Source organism: Octopus bimaculoides, chromosome 27 (genome assembly GCF_046866305.1).
Source record: "Octopus bimaculoides isolate indiv1 chromosome 27, ASM4686630v1, whole genome shotgun sequence".
Taxonomy (NCBI): domain Eukaryota; kingdom Metazoa; phylum Mollusca; class Cephalopoda; order Octopoda; family Octopodidae; genus Octopus; species Octopus bimaculoides.
The window spans coordinates 2561143-2577385 of NC_142954.1; the positions used below are offsets into that span (position 1 = coordinate 2561143).

At 36.4% G+C, this 16243-nt stretch overlaps 3 protein-coding genes across 3 annotated transcripts; all 3 read right to left on the reverse strand.

The window, feature by feature from the left end:
* Window positions 1-1253: 1253 nt before the first annotated feature.
* Window positions 1254-2853, reverse strand: LOC128250975 (uncharacterized). Its single transcript, XM_089343520.1, has one exon. It carries the CDS (start codon window positions 2849-2851, stop codon window positions 1457-1459), a length of 1395 nt encoding a protein of 464 aa, XP_089199646.1. The 5' UTR covers window positions 2852-2853; the 3' UTR covers window positions 1254-1456.
* Window positions 2854-4580: 1727 nt separating this feature from the next.
* LOC128251000 (uncharacterized) lies at window positions 4581-6361 on the reverse strand. Its single transcript, XM_052977247.2, has one exon. It carries the CDS (start codon window positions 6359-6361, stop codon window positions 4985-4987), a length of 1377 nt encoding a protein of 458 aa, XP_052833207.1. The 3' UTR covers window positions 4581-4984.
* On the reverse strand, window positions 4581-10501 carry LOC106882777 (uncharacterized). Its single transcript, XM_089343526.1, has 2 exons — window positions 7433-10501; window positions 4581-6714 (listed from the first exon to the last, which is right to left on the reverse strand). The coding sequence occupies exon 1, from the start codon at window positions 10499-10501 to the stop codon at window positions 9212-9214; it is 1290 nt and encodes a 429-aa protein (XP_089199652.1). The 3' UTR covers window positions 4581-6714; window positions 7433-9211.
* Between the last annotated feature and the right edge of the window lie 5742 nt (window positions 10502-16243).

Below are 16243 nucleotides of genomic sequence, written 5' to 3' on the forward strand. Positions count from 1 at the left end.
ATCGATTCTTCAAAGTGGTGTACCAGAGCACTGTATACAATAATTTCATTATTATTACCTCTGTCTTAACAAAGGTGGAGGTATTCTTTGCAGCCGTGTCTGTTTGTTTGTTTGTCCGTGGACAATATATCTCAAGAACCGCTTGATAGATTCGAATGAGACTTTCAGGGACGTTGGGCCTCGTAACTGGCATGAACTGATTAGATTTTGGGATGGATCTGGTACCGGACAAGGATTCTGGCTTATTTGTTATATTTACTTTACATGATTACGATCTTACGTTAACTTTCAAATATTTCTGAATTATCTCCCTTTAGGCTGTAACTATTGAATGGTGAATTTAACTTCGGCTTGTATTAGATAAGGATTAACTGTTTATTACTGTTACTAAATTTTCTGGACTTATTCTTTGTAAGCCTAATACTTATTCTATCAGTCTCTTTTGACGAACTGCTAGGTCATAGGGACAATTGATAAGTGATGTGGGGGGACAAACCCCGGCACAAAGACATAAAAATTTAAATATATATATATATTATATGTACGATGGGCTTCTTTCAGTTTCCTTCAACCAAATCCACTCACAAGGCTTTGGTCGACCCAAGGCTATAGTAGAATTTGCACAAGGTGCCACACAGTGGGACTGAACCTGGAACTATGTGGTTAGGAAGTAAGCTTCTTACCACACAGCCATGGCTGTGTGGTTGTATATGATCGTCCCCATCTCAAGGGAGGTTGTGCATTTACAGTCTTCTGGCCATAGTAGAAATATTATTTTGCTTGTAAACAGGTGATGGTTGGGGGCAGGAAGAGCATCCAACCATAGAAAATCTTCCCCAGTAAATTCTGTCTTAAACATAGTAAATTGGATGCTAAAATGATGATGATGTGTTGTTAAGCAACCAACTCCCAAGCTTTGAAGTCGTCATAACCTAGTACAGGATTGAAGACATGAAAATATCCACCAAATCTGAAGACTTCTACATAAGTGAAATCATATGGCTACTGTCACAAATCAAGATGTGAGAGCCAATGTCTTCAGGTTTCTACAGAGACTATTTTGTTAGAAATAGTGTTTTTATGTAGTGAATTACTTTCGAAAAAGATAATTTGTACTTTCCAGAAAGTCCAATTTAAAAAAAAATATCTGTGTAATTATTTACTTCTTCACATCCTCATGATTTTATAATCATGTTTAATGAGACTGTGACTCTATAAGAAACCGTTATTACAAATAACACCAAAGAGATGGCTTCCAATGTATTTAACAATAATAGTTTTATTTTCTCCACTCAGTATTCACCAACCAGTTTATAGACGTTTTTGTATAACGGCTTCTTGTCAAATGAAATTTCTGGATTGTAACATGAGAAATAATCCCAACATATTTCACCATAAATATTCTCCAATGTAGACATGTTGGTACTCTGTGACCTTAGATTTACACGAGGTTTTCTCATGTTTCACAGTCCAAAGGCTTCCCTTTACTGTGTGTTCGTTTGTGTTTATTTACATCACTTTTACAAATAAATGCTTTCTCACAGATTTCACACTGATAAGGTCTTTCTCCAGTATGGGTACGGACATGAACTATAAGGTTAGAATTATCAAAGAATGATTTTCCACAAATTTCACAGTGAAAAGTCTTATCTCCCTCATGTCTTCTCTTGTGTCTTTTTAAATCACTATTATTCACATAAGTTTTTCCACATATTTCACAGCGGAATGCTTTTTTCCCCATATGTAGTAACTTGTGTCTTGCTAAATTACTGCTAGTGTAAAAATATTTTCCACAAATATCACAATGGAATGGTTTTTCTCCGGTGTGTACTCTTTTGTGACTGACAAGATGTGAATTATCAAAAAAGGATTTTCCACAGATTTCACAGTGGAATGGTTTTTCTCCGGTGTGTCTTCGTTTATGAGCTTTAAGATAAAGATTCACAGAAAATGATTTTCCACATACATCACACTCAAAAGGTTTTTCGCCAGTGTGTATCCTTTTATGAACTATAAGTTGACATTTCTGGATGAACGATTTCTTACAAATTTCACAATGATATGATTTTTCTCCGGTGTGAGTTTGTACATGGGTAGTGAGCTGTAAGTTAGTCATGAAAGATTTTCCACATATTTCACATTGGAACTGTACTTTTCCCCTGTGAATCCGTTTATGATTGGTTAGATAACTATAAACAACAAACGATTTCCCACATATATCACAATGGAAAGGTTTTTCCCCAGTGTGGCCACTACGATTATGAAGAACAAGGTGAGACTTTTGAATAAATGATTTACCGCATATCTCACAGTGATATGGTTTCTCTCCTGTATGTAACTTTTCATGTGTTTTTAGATTACTGGAATTCATAAAAGATTTCCCACATATTTCACAATGGTGCACTTTTGCTCCAGTGTGAATATTTATGTGTTTAACAAGGTTCGATCTCTCATTAAATGATTTACCACACATTTCGCAATGATAAGGCTTTTCTCCCGTATGGATTCTTTTGTGACTTTTTAAGGAATTACTATTGACAACTGATTTTCCACATATTTCACAGCGGAAGGGTCTTTCCCCAGTGTGACTACGTTTGTGGACAGCAAGATGATTCCTCTGGTTAAATAATTTTCCACAAATCTCACATTCAAACGGTTTTTCCCCAGTATGTAAATTTTTGTGGATTCGCAAATTACTGGAATTCACAAAAGTTTTCCCACATACCTTACAATCAAAATTTTTCTCTAATGATCTTTGTTTAGTAGATGCTTCACCTGTTAAACGTTTACCTGTATCTATACTGTCAGAAACAGTTGTGTTAGAAGTGTCTGACTGATTACTGTCCTCCATATTAACTCTGGAGAAGTTCTAACGACTGTGGTTATAATCTATTATAGTTCAGTTTCTTCTTTTATGAAAAGCATGGGACTTTGTCTACAGGTGGAAAAGATATGCAATGTAGATATATCGGTCTTTGCCTTTCCTTTGGATAACATCGGTGGCATGGAGAGGGGAGGCTGGTTTGCATGAAGATATTCTGGTGGAATCAGTATTTTTGTGTCATACGTTGTACTGGAACATTCAGCATAACTGTAAAGAGAGGAAATATACGACTGTAAAAGATACTGTGATTTCTTTACAGGTTTATTTCTAGAAACTGATGTCATTTGATGCATTTAAAAACTTAATCTTGTATTTAGTAGACATGCCTTGTACAATTTTTTTAACGATTTATACCATTCGAGCACTGTGCTAATAAACTGTGTCTGCGCAGATTAAAAACGGTGTTTCGAGATGTCTGTGTATCTTTCTGCGTGTATGAAGTCTAAATCCGGTTTGTTAAGTATACATAGTATAAAAGTTTACAATGTTAATATGAATAATTAGTACTTTAGATATAAATATCCTCTAAAATGCCAAGAGAGTTAGTTGATGATTAACCCTCTTGAGACACCCGGGCCGACTGATTGGCCCAAGTGATATATACAAGCTGGAAGGACTTTCAGGCCGATCCATCCACCCGATGAAACAAACGTTTCGAAGTGTAATGACCAGAGATCGTCTTTCAGTAGATATAATATAAAATTATACAACATCTATTGTGTTAAATAGAAATAGAATAGTTTTACTACATTTTATACATTATTTTTTACATGCACCCATCAATTTCAGTTTTAACAGGTTCTTTTTGGCTACACATCCCAAAACAGTTTGTCTCAAATGGGTTTTATTAAAACATATTTCCGCTCTCCAATTAATGATGTAACATAGTTTGTGATGAAAATAAAATATTTAATCGCGAAACACCGACCCTATTTCATCACATCAATCGATTTAAGTTGAATATAAACATCTTCGTTCACCTTAACATGAGTTAATTACACCACTTAATATAATTAAATTACCTGAAATACACGAAGGTGGTCCAGTCGTTGGTAATTGTTCTCTTGTTTCAATGATCGTACCAGTGTCCCTAACATAATTTAATACACCCTTCAAGCTGATGGTAAATCATAGTTACATCGCTAAATAAATATACTGAATTCAAATTTTGGCACGAGGCCAGCAGTTTCGGGGGTTGGTTAAATCGATTACATCGACCACAGCGATCGTCTGAGGGAACGTGCCGAAACGCGTAATTTATATGAGGAATAATGGGAAATACGAAAAGTTAACTCGGCGTGCCTGAAACGAATAAGTAATTAATTCAAAATAGAAAAGTCGGGCTTTCTTCAACAACTAACTTTTTTTTTTCTTCTATTTTCTTAAGACTGGATTTTAATTTCAGTGTTTTGAGTGTTAGATATTCTAAATGTGCAACTAAAAAGCAAATATTTTGAAAACTTATTTTTGTCTCTCCTCTTTTACACACACACACAGAGTCACCTTTAGAAAATATAATTTCGTATAAAACCCGACACAATAATTAATTTAAACTGTGTTTTTCTCAAACCCAATACCTGAAACAGCTTCCCAAAAACATATCTTATTATTTTCTTACCTTCCAGCTTTAAAACAATTTTTGACTTTGAATTCATCTTTCATTTTCCCAAACGATTTTAATTGAAAATTTGTAAGATTTTGATCAGATAAAATTTTATTTGCACATAAATGTGAATACTTTGTCATAAATTACATACTGAACAATGAACTCAGGAAGCTGAACCTTTCAGGTGAGATGACAAAAGACTGAGATACATGGCACCTGGCCATACTCAAGAAAACCCATACACCGCAGTAAAAGTGTTAAGGGCTGGTCCTTCCGGTCGTGCAAAGTACTTGTGGCGGTGCCATATAAAAGCACCTATGGGACACCACGTAAATGCATCCAGCACACCTGGTAAAGTGGTTGGCATTAGGAAGGACATCCAGCCACAGAAACCATGCCAAAGCATACTGGAGTCTGGTGAGCTTTGGTCACCATGCCAACCGATGCCAACATGGACAACAAATGTTTAGCCATGATGATGATGATGATGATTATCATCTCCTGTGTGTTTGTTTGTGTCTATTCAAGTGGCTTTTACACATAAATGATTTCTCACAGATATCACAACGATAAGGTCTTTCTCCAGTGTGACTACGGATATGAACTATAAGATCTGAATTATCGAAGAATGATTTTCCACAAATTTCACAGTGAAATGTTTTATCTCCTTCATGTCTTCTTTTGTGTCTTTTTAAATCACTATTGGTGACATGAGATTTTCCACATATTTCACAGTGGAATGCTTTTTTTCCAGAGTGTAATATCTTGTGTCTTTTTAAATTACTGCTAGAGAAAAAAGATTTCCCACATACATCACAGAAGAAAGGTTTTTCTCCTGTGTGAATTCTTTTGTGACCAACAAGATGTGATTTATTAAAATAGGATTTCCCACATGTGTCGCAATTATAGGGTTTTTCTCCAGTGTGCGTCCTTTTATGAGCTACCAAATTAAAATAGACAGGGAAAGGTTTTCCACAAATTTCACAACGGAAGGGCTTTTCTCCAGTGTGAACTCTTTTGTGAACTACAAGATGAGAATTCTTAACAAATGATTTTCCACATATTTCACAACGGAATGGTTTTTCTCCAGTATGACTGCGTACATGGATAACAAGTTTGGCGTTATTCTCAAAGCATTTCCCACATGTGTCACAGTGAAACAGTTTTTCCCCCGTGTGAAATCTTTTGTGACATGTTAAATAAGTATTATTAATAAAGGATTTGCCACATGTGTCACAGTGATAAGGTTTTTCTCCGGTGTGAATACGTATGTGATTAACAAGTTTGGAATTCTGATTAAAAGCTTTCCCGCATATTTCACACTGGAATGGTTTTTCTCCAGTGTGAATTCTTTCATGACTTGTTAAGTACCTATTATCAACAAATGTTTTTCCACATATTTCACAGTGGAAAGGTCTTTCTCCGGTGTGACTACGTTTGTGGATGACGAGACGAGAATTCCGAGTGTACGACTTTCCGCATATTTCACAGTCAAAAGATTTTTCTCCGGTGTGTATTTGTTTGTGAGTTTTTAAAGTACTGTTATCAACGAATTTTTTCCCACATATTTCACAGTGATAGGGCCTTTCTCCAGTGTGGCTACGGACGTGGACAACAAGATGTGACTTCTGATTCAATGATTTTCCACAAATTTCACATTGAAATTGTTTTTCTCTAGAATGTAATCTTTTGTGTTTTTTTAAATTACTAGAATTCATAAAAGATTTTCCACAAATTTCACAATTAATATTTGTTTTTGATGACTTTTCTTTATGAGATAAAACTTCCTCGGCATCAGATGTCTGTTTAACAGAATCTATATTGTCAGAAACATTTGTGTTAGAAATGTCTGAGTGATTACCATCCTCCATATTAACTCTGGAGGAATTCTTGAAAACTGATGCCTGTGGTTATAATCTATTATGGTTCAGTTTCTTGTCTTATGATATCCATCTCATGGGACTCTGTTTACATGTGTAGGAAATATGCAATGCAGATACATTTTCTACATAGCACTTAGAGTATTTGTTACTGGCTGAGGCATATCTGAGTGGCACACATATTGTAGATAAAAAAGAAATTCTATATTGTGGATTTTAGTTAATAGACGTTATGTAGGCTACAAACAGAGAGAGAGCATCCATAAATGACTGGTAGCAAGTGTTCTGGTTCTGGTGGAATCGGACATTTTGTATGACAGGTTGTAACGGAACATTCAGCACAACTGTAAAGAAAGAAATATAAAAGAGATGAACAGAAGAAATACGTGTGTATGCATGTTTATACATAAACATAGTGGAGGCGCAATGGCCCAGTGGTTAGGGCAGCGGACTCGCGGTTTCGATTCCCAGACCGGGCGTTGTGAGTGTTTATTGAGCGAAAACACCTAAAGCTCCACGAGGTTCCGGCAGGGGATGGTGGCGAACCCTGCTGTACTCTTTCACCACAACTTTGTTTCTGTTGTACCTGTAATTCAAAGGGTCAGCCTTGTCACACTGTGTCACACTGAATATCCCCTAGAACTACGTTAAGGGTACACGTGTCTGTGGAGTGCTCAGCCGCTTGCACGTTAATTTCACGAGCAGGCTGTTCCGTTGATCGGATCAACTGGAACCGTCGACGTCGTAAGCGACGGAGAGCCAACAACAAATGTGATGGCAATACAAGTAACACATGCTTTAGATTTAAATATTACTTAAAAAGTCAAGAAGAATCAGGAAAGCTAATTACTCATTATTTAATGATTAAAATTTATTTAATCTATTCTGTGAAGTTAGGAACAACTAATTAACGACGTAGTGTAGTTTGTGATGAAAATGAAATATTTAATTATCCAGGTGATGGAACACCGACCAAATTACATCAAATCAATCGATTTAAGTTGAATATAAACATTGACGATCGCCTTAACATGGGTTAATTACAACACTTAATATAATTACCAGAAATACACAAAAGATGGCCAGGTCGTTGATAATGTTTCTTTCGCCTCAATAATGTTACCGGTGTCATGCGTTGAATGTCCCTAACGCGATTTAATATGCTTTGAAACAGCTTTCATTTATATCAGTTTATTCTGTCAGTTATATTCAGTCTATATTAGATCAAAAATACTTCACCTGACAAAAATAACTATTTATTTAAATATCTGCGGGTAAATGTAGGGTGGGGGGGTGTGATTTAAATTCCGGACCAGTAAGTAATTGCAAATACTAAAAGTTAACGTGGCGCTTCTGAAACGAAGAATTAACTCTTCAAAATGCAGGGGTTGGACAAAATAATGGAAACACCTAGCATCATAATTTTGAAATATCTATAAAACCGTCAAAAGCTTGTTTATTTTTATGTTGTTTATACGATTTGCTAGAATTGCTGTTTCTTTTCAGATATCATCAGAAAAAGGTAATAAAATTCATTAAAATGACAGATCTATGTCATGTAGCTGTAAGCGGCTCAGCATCATGACCGCACCTTCTTGATACAGTGTTTCAACTACCGTATATGACTGACTACAAACTGGTATTCTCATCTTTCTTGTGTCTACGAACTTCTCACTTCGATGGCTGATGGACACTTTCGTTGTCTTCTTCTCATTGCTATTCTTAAACGTACTCAACACGGGCATACACCTCCGCCTACACACACATATATTTTGTTCTCATGACAGCCTGTCAATTATTCTGCATACATGACGCACACGTTTACATATCAACAAATCTTCTGTTAATCCTTCTTATACGGATGTGTGTCTCCTTTCCCTCTGGAATTTATTGGTTCTATTTAATTTCACTTCATTGTGACGGCTCTGTGATGTGGTACAAAAGAGCTATTCTCATCACCTCACATCGCACTTTAAAGGTATTGCAAATGGCCTAGTTGAAGGCCCCATCTTTCAAGTTCTTTTACAGGGCTTAGAAAAACTGAAGGACTGCTGCAATTATTGTGTGTGAATCTGAGAGGGGATTTTGTTGAATAAAATCATAATTAATTGATCCTCCTGTATTTCCTTTTACCCAAAGCCTTTCCAGTCTGCCTTCAGTATACCACTTACCCCTAACAATACGTTTCACTCCTGACCCATCAGAAAAAATGTTTAGACGGGTGAATACAAATATCCTTTTAGCCATGTCATTTCACATCCAGCCCACAACAAAATTTCCATGATCCAAACCCTCCATGTGGTTCACACATAGCTGCACTAATAAACTTCACTTGTAGTCACAGAACTCAAGGCTTACAAAGACAGGAGGCTCTCGTTCACATTCAAAACGTGGGAGACATTTGCTCAGGGGCACATCTCTTGTAAAACCACTGTCCAGCGTACAAAGGAAGCTTTTGTGATTCATATGACTTGCCAATTTTGGAGGGCTTGAAAAGGTCATCAGCAATGCCTCTTCCTGCAGACAACAAAAAAATAAACAACCAGAAACATGTTTATAAAGATCTGTATGTTTATGTTTATATATCTATGTACCACATGATTTTATTTTGAATTTTCGAAGAATTTTCAGAAATGAAATTTTTATTTGCAAATAAATGGGAATAATTTATCACAAATTATTAGGAAAGATTTTACATGTTTTTTCCCCCGTTATTGTGTTTGTTTTACTTCTATTTCTAGAGAAGGTTTTCAATAAATCCCCTCAGTATTTTCCTCTTGGACATATATGTTTCTTTGCTGTGGGTGTATTTTAAGGTTAAGTTTACATGGGAAAGGTTTCTCATGTTTCATTATTAAAAGGCTTCTCTCCACTGTGTATTTGTTTATGCTTATTCAAATGACTTTTACAAATAAATGATTTCTCACATGTTTCACAATGATAGGGCCTTTCTCCAGTATGACTACGAGTGTGAACTATAACATTATATGGACTTGAGAAGGATTTTCCACATATCTCACAATAGAATGCTTTTACTCCACTGTGTGTTCTTTTGTGAGCAACATAATGTGACTTTTCATTGAATGAATTACCACATTTTTCACAAATAAAAGCTTTTTCGCTTGTGTGTATTTTCTTGTGAAGTACAAGGTGAGTATTCGTAGCAAATGATTTTCCACATACTTCACAGTGGAAGGGTTTTTCTCCAGTGTGTGTTCTTTTGTGAACAACTAGATGTGTCTTATCGGTGAAAGATTTCGCACATATTTCACAACAGAAAGGTTTTTCTCCGGTGTGAATACCCATATGGGCAACATATTTAGAATGATGCACAAAACCTTTCCCACAAATATCGCAGTGAAACAGTTTTTCCCCAGTGTGAAATCTTAAGTGAACTTTTAATTTACTATTTGTGATAAAACTTTTCTCACATATTTCACAGTGGAAAGGTTTCTCTCCAGTGTGAATACGTATGTGAGTTACAAGCTGTGCGTTCTGTGGGAAAGATTTCCCACACACTTCACAGTGGAAAGGTCTTTCTCCAGTGTGAATTCGTTTATGCCGTATTAACGAACTATTCTCAATAAACGACATTCCACATATTTCACAGTGGAAGGGCTTTTCCCCAGTGTGAGTACGTCTGTGGATAACAAGCCTGAAATTCCGAGCAAATGTTTTTCCACATATTTCACAGTGGAAAGGTTTATCTCCGGTGTGTGTCCTTTTATGCTTTGTTAAGGAACTGTTAGTGACAAAGGATCTTCCACATTCTTCACAGTGGAACGGTTTTTCTCCCGTGTGGCTGCATTTGTGGACAACAAGGTGAATATTTTTTGAATATGACTTTCCGCAGATTTCGCAATGATAAAATTTTTCCCCAGTATGCATTCGTTTGTGCCTCGTTAATGTACCACTCATGGCAAATGATTTTCCACAGATTTCACAGTGGAAGGGATTTTCCCCCGTGTGTCTACGTTTGTGAACAACAAGATAAGATTTATGATGAAATGATTTTCCACATATTTCACAGTCAATCTGTTTCTTCTTCTTGTGTAAACTTTTGTGTTTCTTTAAATCACTGGCATTCACAGAAGTTGTTTTAGAAGTGTTCAAAAGGTTAACATCGTCCATATTAAACTTGAAGAATTCTTGAAACTGAGAAAATGTCTTTGAATAGAATCTCTTATAGTTTGCTTTGTTTATGATAGCCAAATCATGGAACTTTGTTTAAATGTTTGGAAAATATATCAATGTATATATTATTTTCTACATAATACTAGAAGAAGGTTTCTTGCTGGTTGGAACATCACCAAGTGGCACACATATTGCAGACCAAAAGACTTCTATGTCTACGTTAATAGAAGTTATGTAGGCTGAAAACATACATATTACAGGTGGAGACAGCATTCATAGACTGGTACAAGATATTCCAGTGGAATCTGTTTTTGAACGACGGGTTGTATTGGAACATTCAGCACAGCTGTGAAGAAAGAAAATATACGACTGCGTAAGATAGAGTCTGGAGAACGGAAACACGAGTATAGACATTTCACAAGTAATCAGATACTGTCAGTTTTCAAAGAATATATTTCTAGAAACTAAATAATGTCATTTGATGCTTTTAAAAAGTTAATCTAGTATTTAGTAGACATGCCTTGTACAGTTTTTTACTTGTTGAACTTGAAGGCGGGGGTAAAGAATACCCGTTTTCGGCGTAACAAAAACCCTAACCCTAACCCTAACCCTAACCGCCGGGGATATGTATTCTTTACTTTCGCCAAAATGAATAAGTATCCGCACAGATACGTATTCATACGGTACTACTAAAGCAGCGCGGACCCGAACGCGCAGTCGCGCTAGCTAGTCTTGAGTGGTCGATCCTAACCCTAACCCGCGTGTGCAAATGAATACGTGTTTAGGGTTAGGGTTAGGATCGACCACTCACGACTAGCTAGCGCGGACGCGTGACTGCGCGTTCGGGTCCGCGCTGCTTTAGTAGTACCTATTCATACAGGTTATGATGAGGGCTGCTTATGTTTTTGAAATGTCTATGTGTGCATGAAGTTATATTAAATTGTGATCATTCGTCACACTTCGAATGTAAGTTGTGATGGCAACACAAATAATACTTACTTTAGGATTAAATGTTACCTAAAAAGTCAAGAAAGTACAATAATCATTAGTTGATGATTAAGACACGTTTCAGTTGCGGCGAGCTGGCAGAAACGTTAGCACCCCGGGCGAAATGCTTAGCGGTATTTCGTCTGCCGTTACGTTCTGAGTTCAAATTCCGCCGAGGTCGACTTTGTCTTTCATCTTTTCGGGGTCGATAAATTAAGTACCAGTTACGCACTGAGGTCGATGTAATCGACTTACTCCCTTTGTCTGTCCTTGTTTGTGCCCTCTATGTTTAGCCCCTTGTGGGCAATAAAGAAATAAGAAACGTTTCAGTTGGCCGGGAAAGCGAGGAACAACAAATTAACATAGTTTCTGATGAAAACAAAATATTTATTCCTTCAGGTGATGGAACACCGACCCTATTACATCATATCAATAGATCTAAGTTAATTATAAACATTAAGATTCACCTTAACATGAGTTAATCACTACATGTAATATAATTAAATTACCTGAAATACACCAAGTTGGCTGGGTCTTTGATAATTGATCTCTCGCCTGAATGACACTATCGGTGACGTAAGTTAAGTGTCCCTAACACAATTTAATACACTTTAAAACATGCTTTAGCTATATTAATTTGCGCATTCATTTATGTCCAGCCTATGGTCTAAATCAAACATACATCACACGACAAAAATTGCTAATTATTTAAATAATTGTGGGGAAAACGAAGGAATACAAATTCGGAAGAGCAATTATAGAAAATACAAAAGTTAAATTGGCTTGCCCGAAACGAAGAAGTAAATTCTTCCAAATAGATTAGATTACGCTTTCATCACTTATTTGTTTCTCTTTTCTTATTTTCCACTTATTCTATCCCTCTCCTTTGCTGAACCGCTAAGTTACGGGGACATATACACACCAACATCGGTTGTCAAGCGACGGTGGTGGTGATGTGGGGGGGGTGTACAAACACAAACATATATATATATATATATATATATATATATATATATATATATACGACGGGCTTCTTTCAGTTTCCGTCTACCAAATCCACTCACAAAATTTTATTAGAGTCAAACTTCCTAAACATTACGCAGCAGACACAAAATGCATCTTAATTGATAAACAAAAATACGAAATATTAAAAAAAATCATTCAAATCCGTTATATTAGCTTGTCAAGAAAGTTCTTGCGGAATTTTAAATTTTGGTTTTAAATTATGTATTTTCAAATTAATTTTCATTAAATTACTTTGACTTTAATATCATTTTAAAGCCCGTGTTTAGCTCTATTTAATCGTGTTACTCTTTTTCTTTTCGAATAATTAGGCCATTTTTTTCCGGAACGTTGAATACAACATGGACAAAAAGCTAATTCGCACAATTTTCTTATTCTAGTTCAAGCTAGGCCGAAAAGCTGCTGAAACAGCTCGCGATATCAACGATGCGTTTGGCCCAGGAACCACTAATGAACGTACAGCAGAATGGTAGTCCAAGAACTTTCGTAGTGGTAACGAGAGTCTTGAAGATGATAAGTGTAGTGGTCAGCCATCGGATATTGACAACGATTAATTAAGAGCCTTAGTCGAAGCCAATCCACGCACAACCTTTCGAGAGCTTGCTTCTGAATTAGACGTAACGTATACGACAATTTCCAACCACTTAAAAGGGATCGGAAAAACAAAAATACTTGAGAAATGGGTGCCGCGCGAATTGAACGACAACAAAAAGAAATGCCGTTTTGAGGTGTCGTCTTCCCTTCTTTTACGCAACAAGAACGATCCATTTCTCGACCGGATTGTGACTTGCGATGAAAAGTGGATTCTTTACGACAACCGGCGACGCTCAGCTCAGTGGTTGAACGCCGACAAAGCTCCACAGCACTTCCCGAAGCCAAAACTGCACCAAAAGAAGGTCATGTGACTGTTTAGTGGTCTGTGGTTGGTCTCATCCGTCACAGCTTTTTGGATCCAGGCGAAACCATTACGTGAAGTACTGTCAGCAAATGGATGAAATGCATAAGAAACTCCAACAACAACAACCAGCATTGGTCAACAGAAAAGGACCAATTCTTCTCCACGACAACGCTCAGGCGCACGTCGCCCAACTGACCCTGCAGAAGTTGAACGAATAGGGCAACGAAACTCTGCCTCATCCGCCATACTCACCAAAACTACCATTTTTTCAAGCATCTCTTCCTGCTTGAGAAATTCTTCAAAAACCAAGACGAATGCCAAACACACCTTCATCGCCATCAGAGCGCAGGATTTTTAGGCTAATGGCATAAACTTGTTTCGTGTTGGCAAAGGTGTGTTGATTCTGATGGTGTTTATTTCGATGGATAAAGTTTTGTTTCAGCCGAGATATGTGCATTTGAATTTAAAGGTTAAAAACCGCAGGAACTTTCTTGACAACCTAATAGATCCACTGGTGTCAGAGGTGAGGTTTGAAACCCTACCCTCAGGTGGTAGAATATAATGAACTTAAATTGATTTAAACGATTAAAAAAAATTGATGAACTAACAGATAATGAACAGTAAAAGCGTAACTGCCGAAGAGTGAGGCTCATGTAAGACGTTCTTCTTCATTTTAATTATACAAGGTGTCCACGAAGTCTGGTCTACATGGAGTAAATAAAATCATAACTTAAATAAACAATTAAATATAAGAAATAATAATTTCTTGAAGTACGTGTTAATCCCCATGGACCCAGACTTTGTAGACACCCTGTATATATATATTTCATTCATTGTTTTGTAATTTATGTCCCCACTATGTTCGGGCCTTTGTGTCTAATAAAGAAATAAGTACAACTAATTAACTAATTTGTGAGGTGTTTATAGAAGTTTACAAGTATAGTTATTATTCTATTTCGAGACCTTTGCAAGTTACTTTTTAACAGCTTCATCCATAAATTTAAAACGAAAGTGGTCGTATTAAAAGAAAAAACGTCAAACCTTTTAATAAGTAAAAATAAAATACTAATTTGTCATTAAACAGATTATTTAATAAGTGACTTTAAGCATTCATATACAGTAATCCCTCGACTATTGCGGGTTTTACCTTCCAAACCCCCACGAGATAGGTAAAAATGCCCGAAGTAGAAATAGTACTGTACTGTATATTTTTTAAAATTATTTTTTATAATTTGTATATATTTGTTTTATTATAAATGCAAAACAACACGACAGAGGAATCGACGTAAGCTTGAATAATAAACAGCGATTTGGCGAGGGATTATTGTATTCGATCCGCTTTATCAGGATAGCCAGCCTATTTTTATATTTACCAGATTGTGTAAGTTTCATTAGTTCCACAGGTAGGATTACGTAAAAAAAAAAAAAAAAAAAAATCAATATATATCCATTTTACCCGAAGTAAAATGACGGAAAAATCGGATCTTGTGAAAGCTAATTACTCATTAGTTGGTGATTAAAACATATTTCCGCTGTTCGGTCAAGCGTGAAATAACCAATTAACGATTTAATTTGTAATGAAAATAAAATATTTAACCATCCCAGTGATGGAACACCGTCCCTGTCATATCGTATCAATAGATTTAATTTGAATATAAACATTAACATTCACCTTTTACACGAGTTAATTACTACACATAATATAATTAAATTACGTGAAACACACCAAGTTGGCCGTCACGTTGATAATTGTTCTCTCGTATCATTGACACAACCGGCGATATGAATTAAATGTCCATAATATAATGTAATACACTTAACGCATTTCAATTATATTATCAATTTACTCTTTCATTTACGTGAAACCTATAATGATCAAATCTTCGTCTCGCAGTCCTCCTGCATGTGATAATATCCCATGTATGGGAGGGGGGGGGAGGAGATATTCTGATAAAAAAACTTGCAGTCAAAACGGTCCAAGTCATCTTGCAATGCTTGTCACTAGAACCGGTAATTCTTCAGATGAACACCCGCACGATCTTCACTAGGGTGTTGGGGTTTTAGGGTTAGGGTTTAGGGTTACGGTTTGGGTTAGGGAATTCCGTCCCTAACCTTAACGTAACCCGAAACACTAAACCCTAACCCTAAAACGCTAACCCTGACCCTAACACCCTAGTGAAGATCGTGCTGGTGTTAATCTGAAGAATTACCGTAGAACCTTCTATTTCGACCGAGAGACTGGCCAAAGTATTGTACAAGCTGTTGCCACTGTATTTTACAGGGAAGAGTTAGGATTTGTTTGGGGGGGGGGGGGGCCAAAATACTAAAATACTACATAAGGTGGGAATTGCAATTCATAGCAAATGGACCCATTTTTATGCATTTAACTTTGCTGCAGCAGCCCAAATGCACATAAAACACCCCTGCAGCTGCCCCTGTTTTATAAAGTCCTATGGTGATGGGTGGGTGGGTGGGTGTCGATGTGTCATATCCACATACATGCAAAGGATGAAAGGAAATCGGAACAAGCAGGCCGAATGTGAGATGGCTATCATCTGACAAGATGAAACAATCATCGTGTGTGTATACATTATTTGTGCATGCGTTTGTGTGTGAGCAAGTGTAGAAATATGTGCGTAGGCATTGCTTCCTTTGCTTGACCTTTCATTTTTCTATTCTTTCTCTCTTCCATTCTCTAATCAAGACCACTCCTAGACTTCTTCAATGTAAGCTTTGTTATATTTCGTGCATTATTATTTGATAAGATTCAACAGCATTTAAACACACACACACACAGTATATATATATATATATATATATATATATATATA

What these genes read in the sequence shown, in the direction of transcription:
- LOC128250975 (XM_089343520.1), bottom strand. Translation starts at nt 2,851, where the DNA reads ATGGAGGACAGTAATCAGTCAGACACTTCTAACACAACTGTTTCTGAC.
- LOC128251000 (XM_052977247.2), bottom strand. Translation starts at nt 6,361, where the DNA reads ATGGAGGATGGTAATCACTCAGACATTTCTAACACAAATGTTTCTGAC.
- LOC106882777 (XM_089343526.1), bottom strand. Translation starts at nt 10,501, where the DNA reads ATGGACGATGTTAACCTTTTGAACACTTCTAAAACAACTTCTGTGAAT.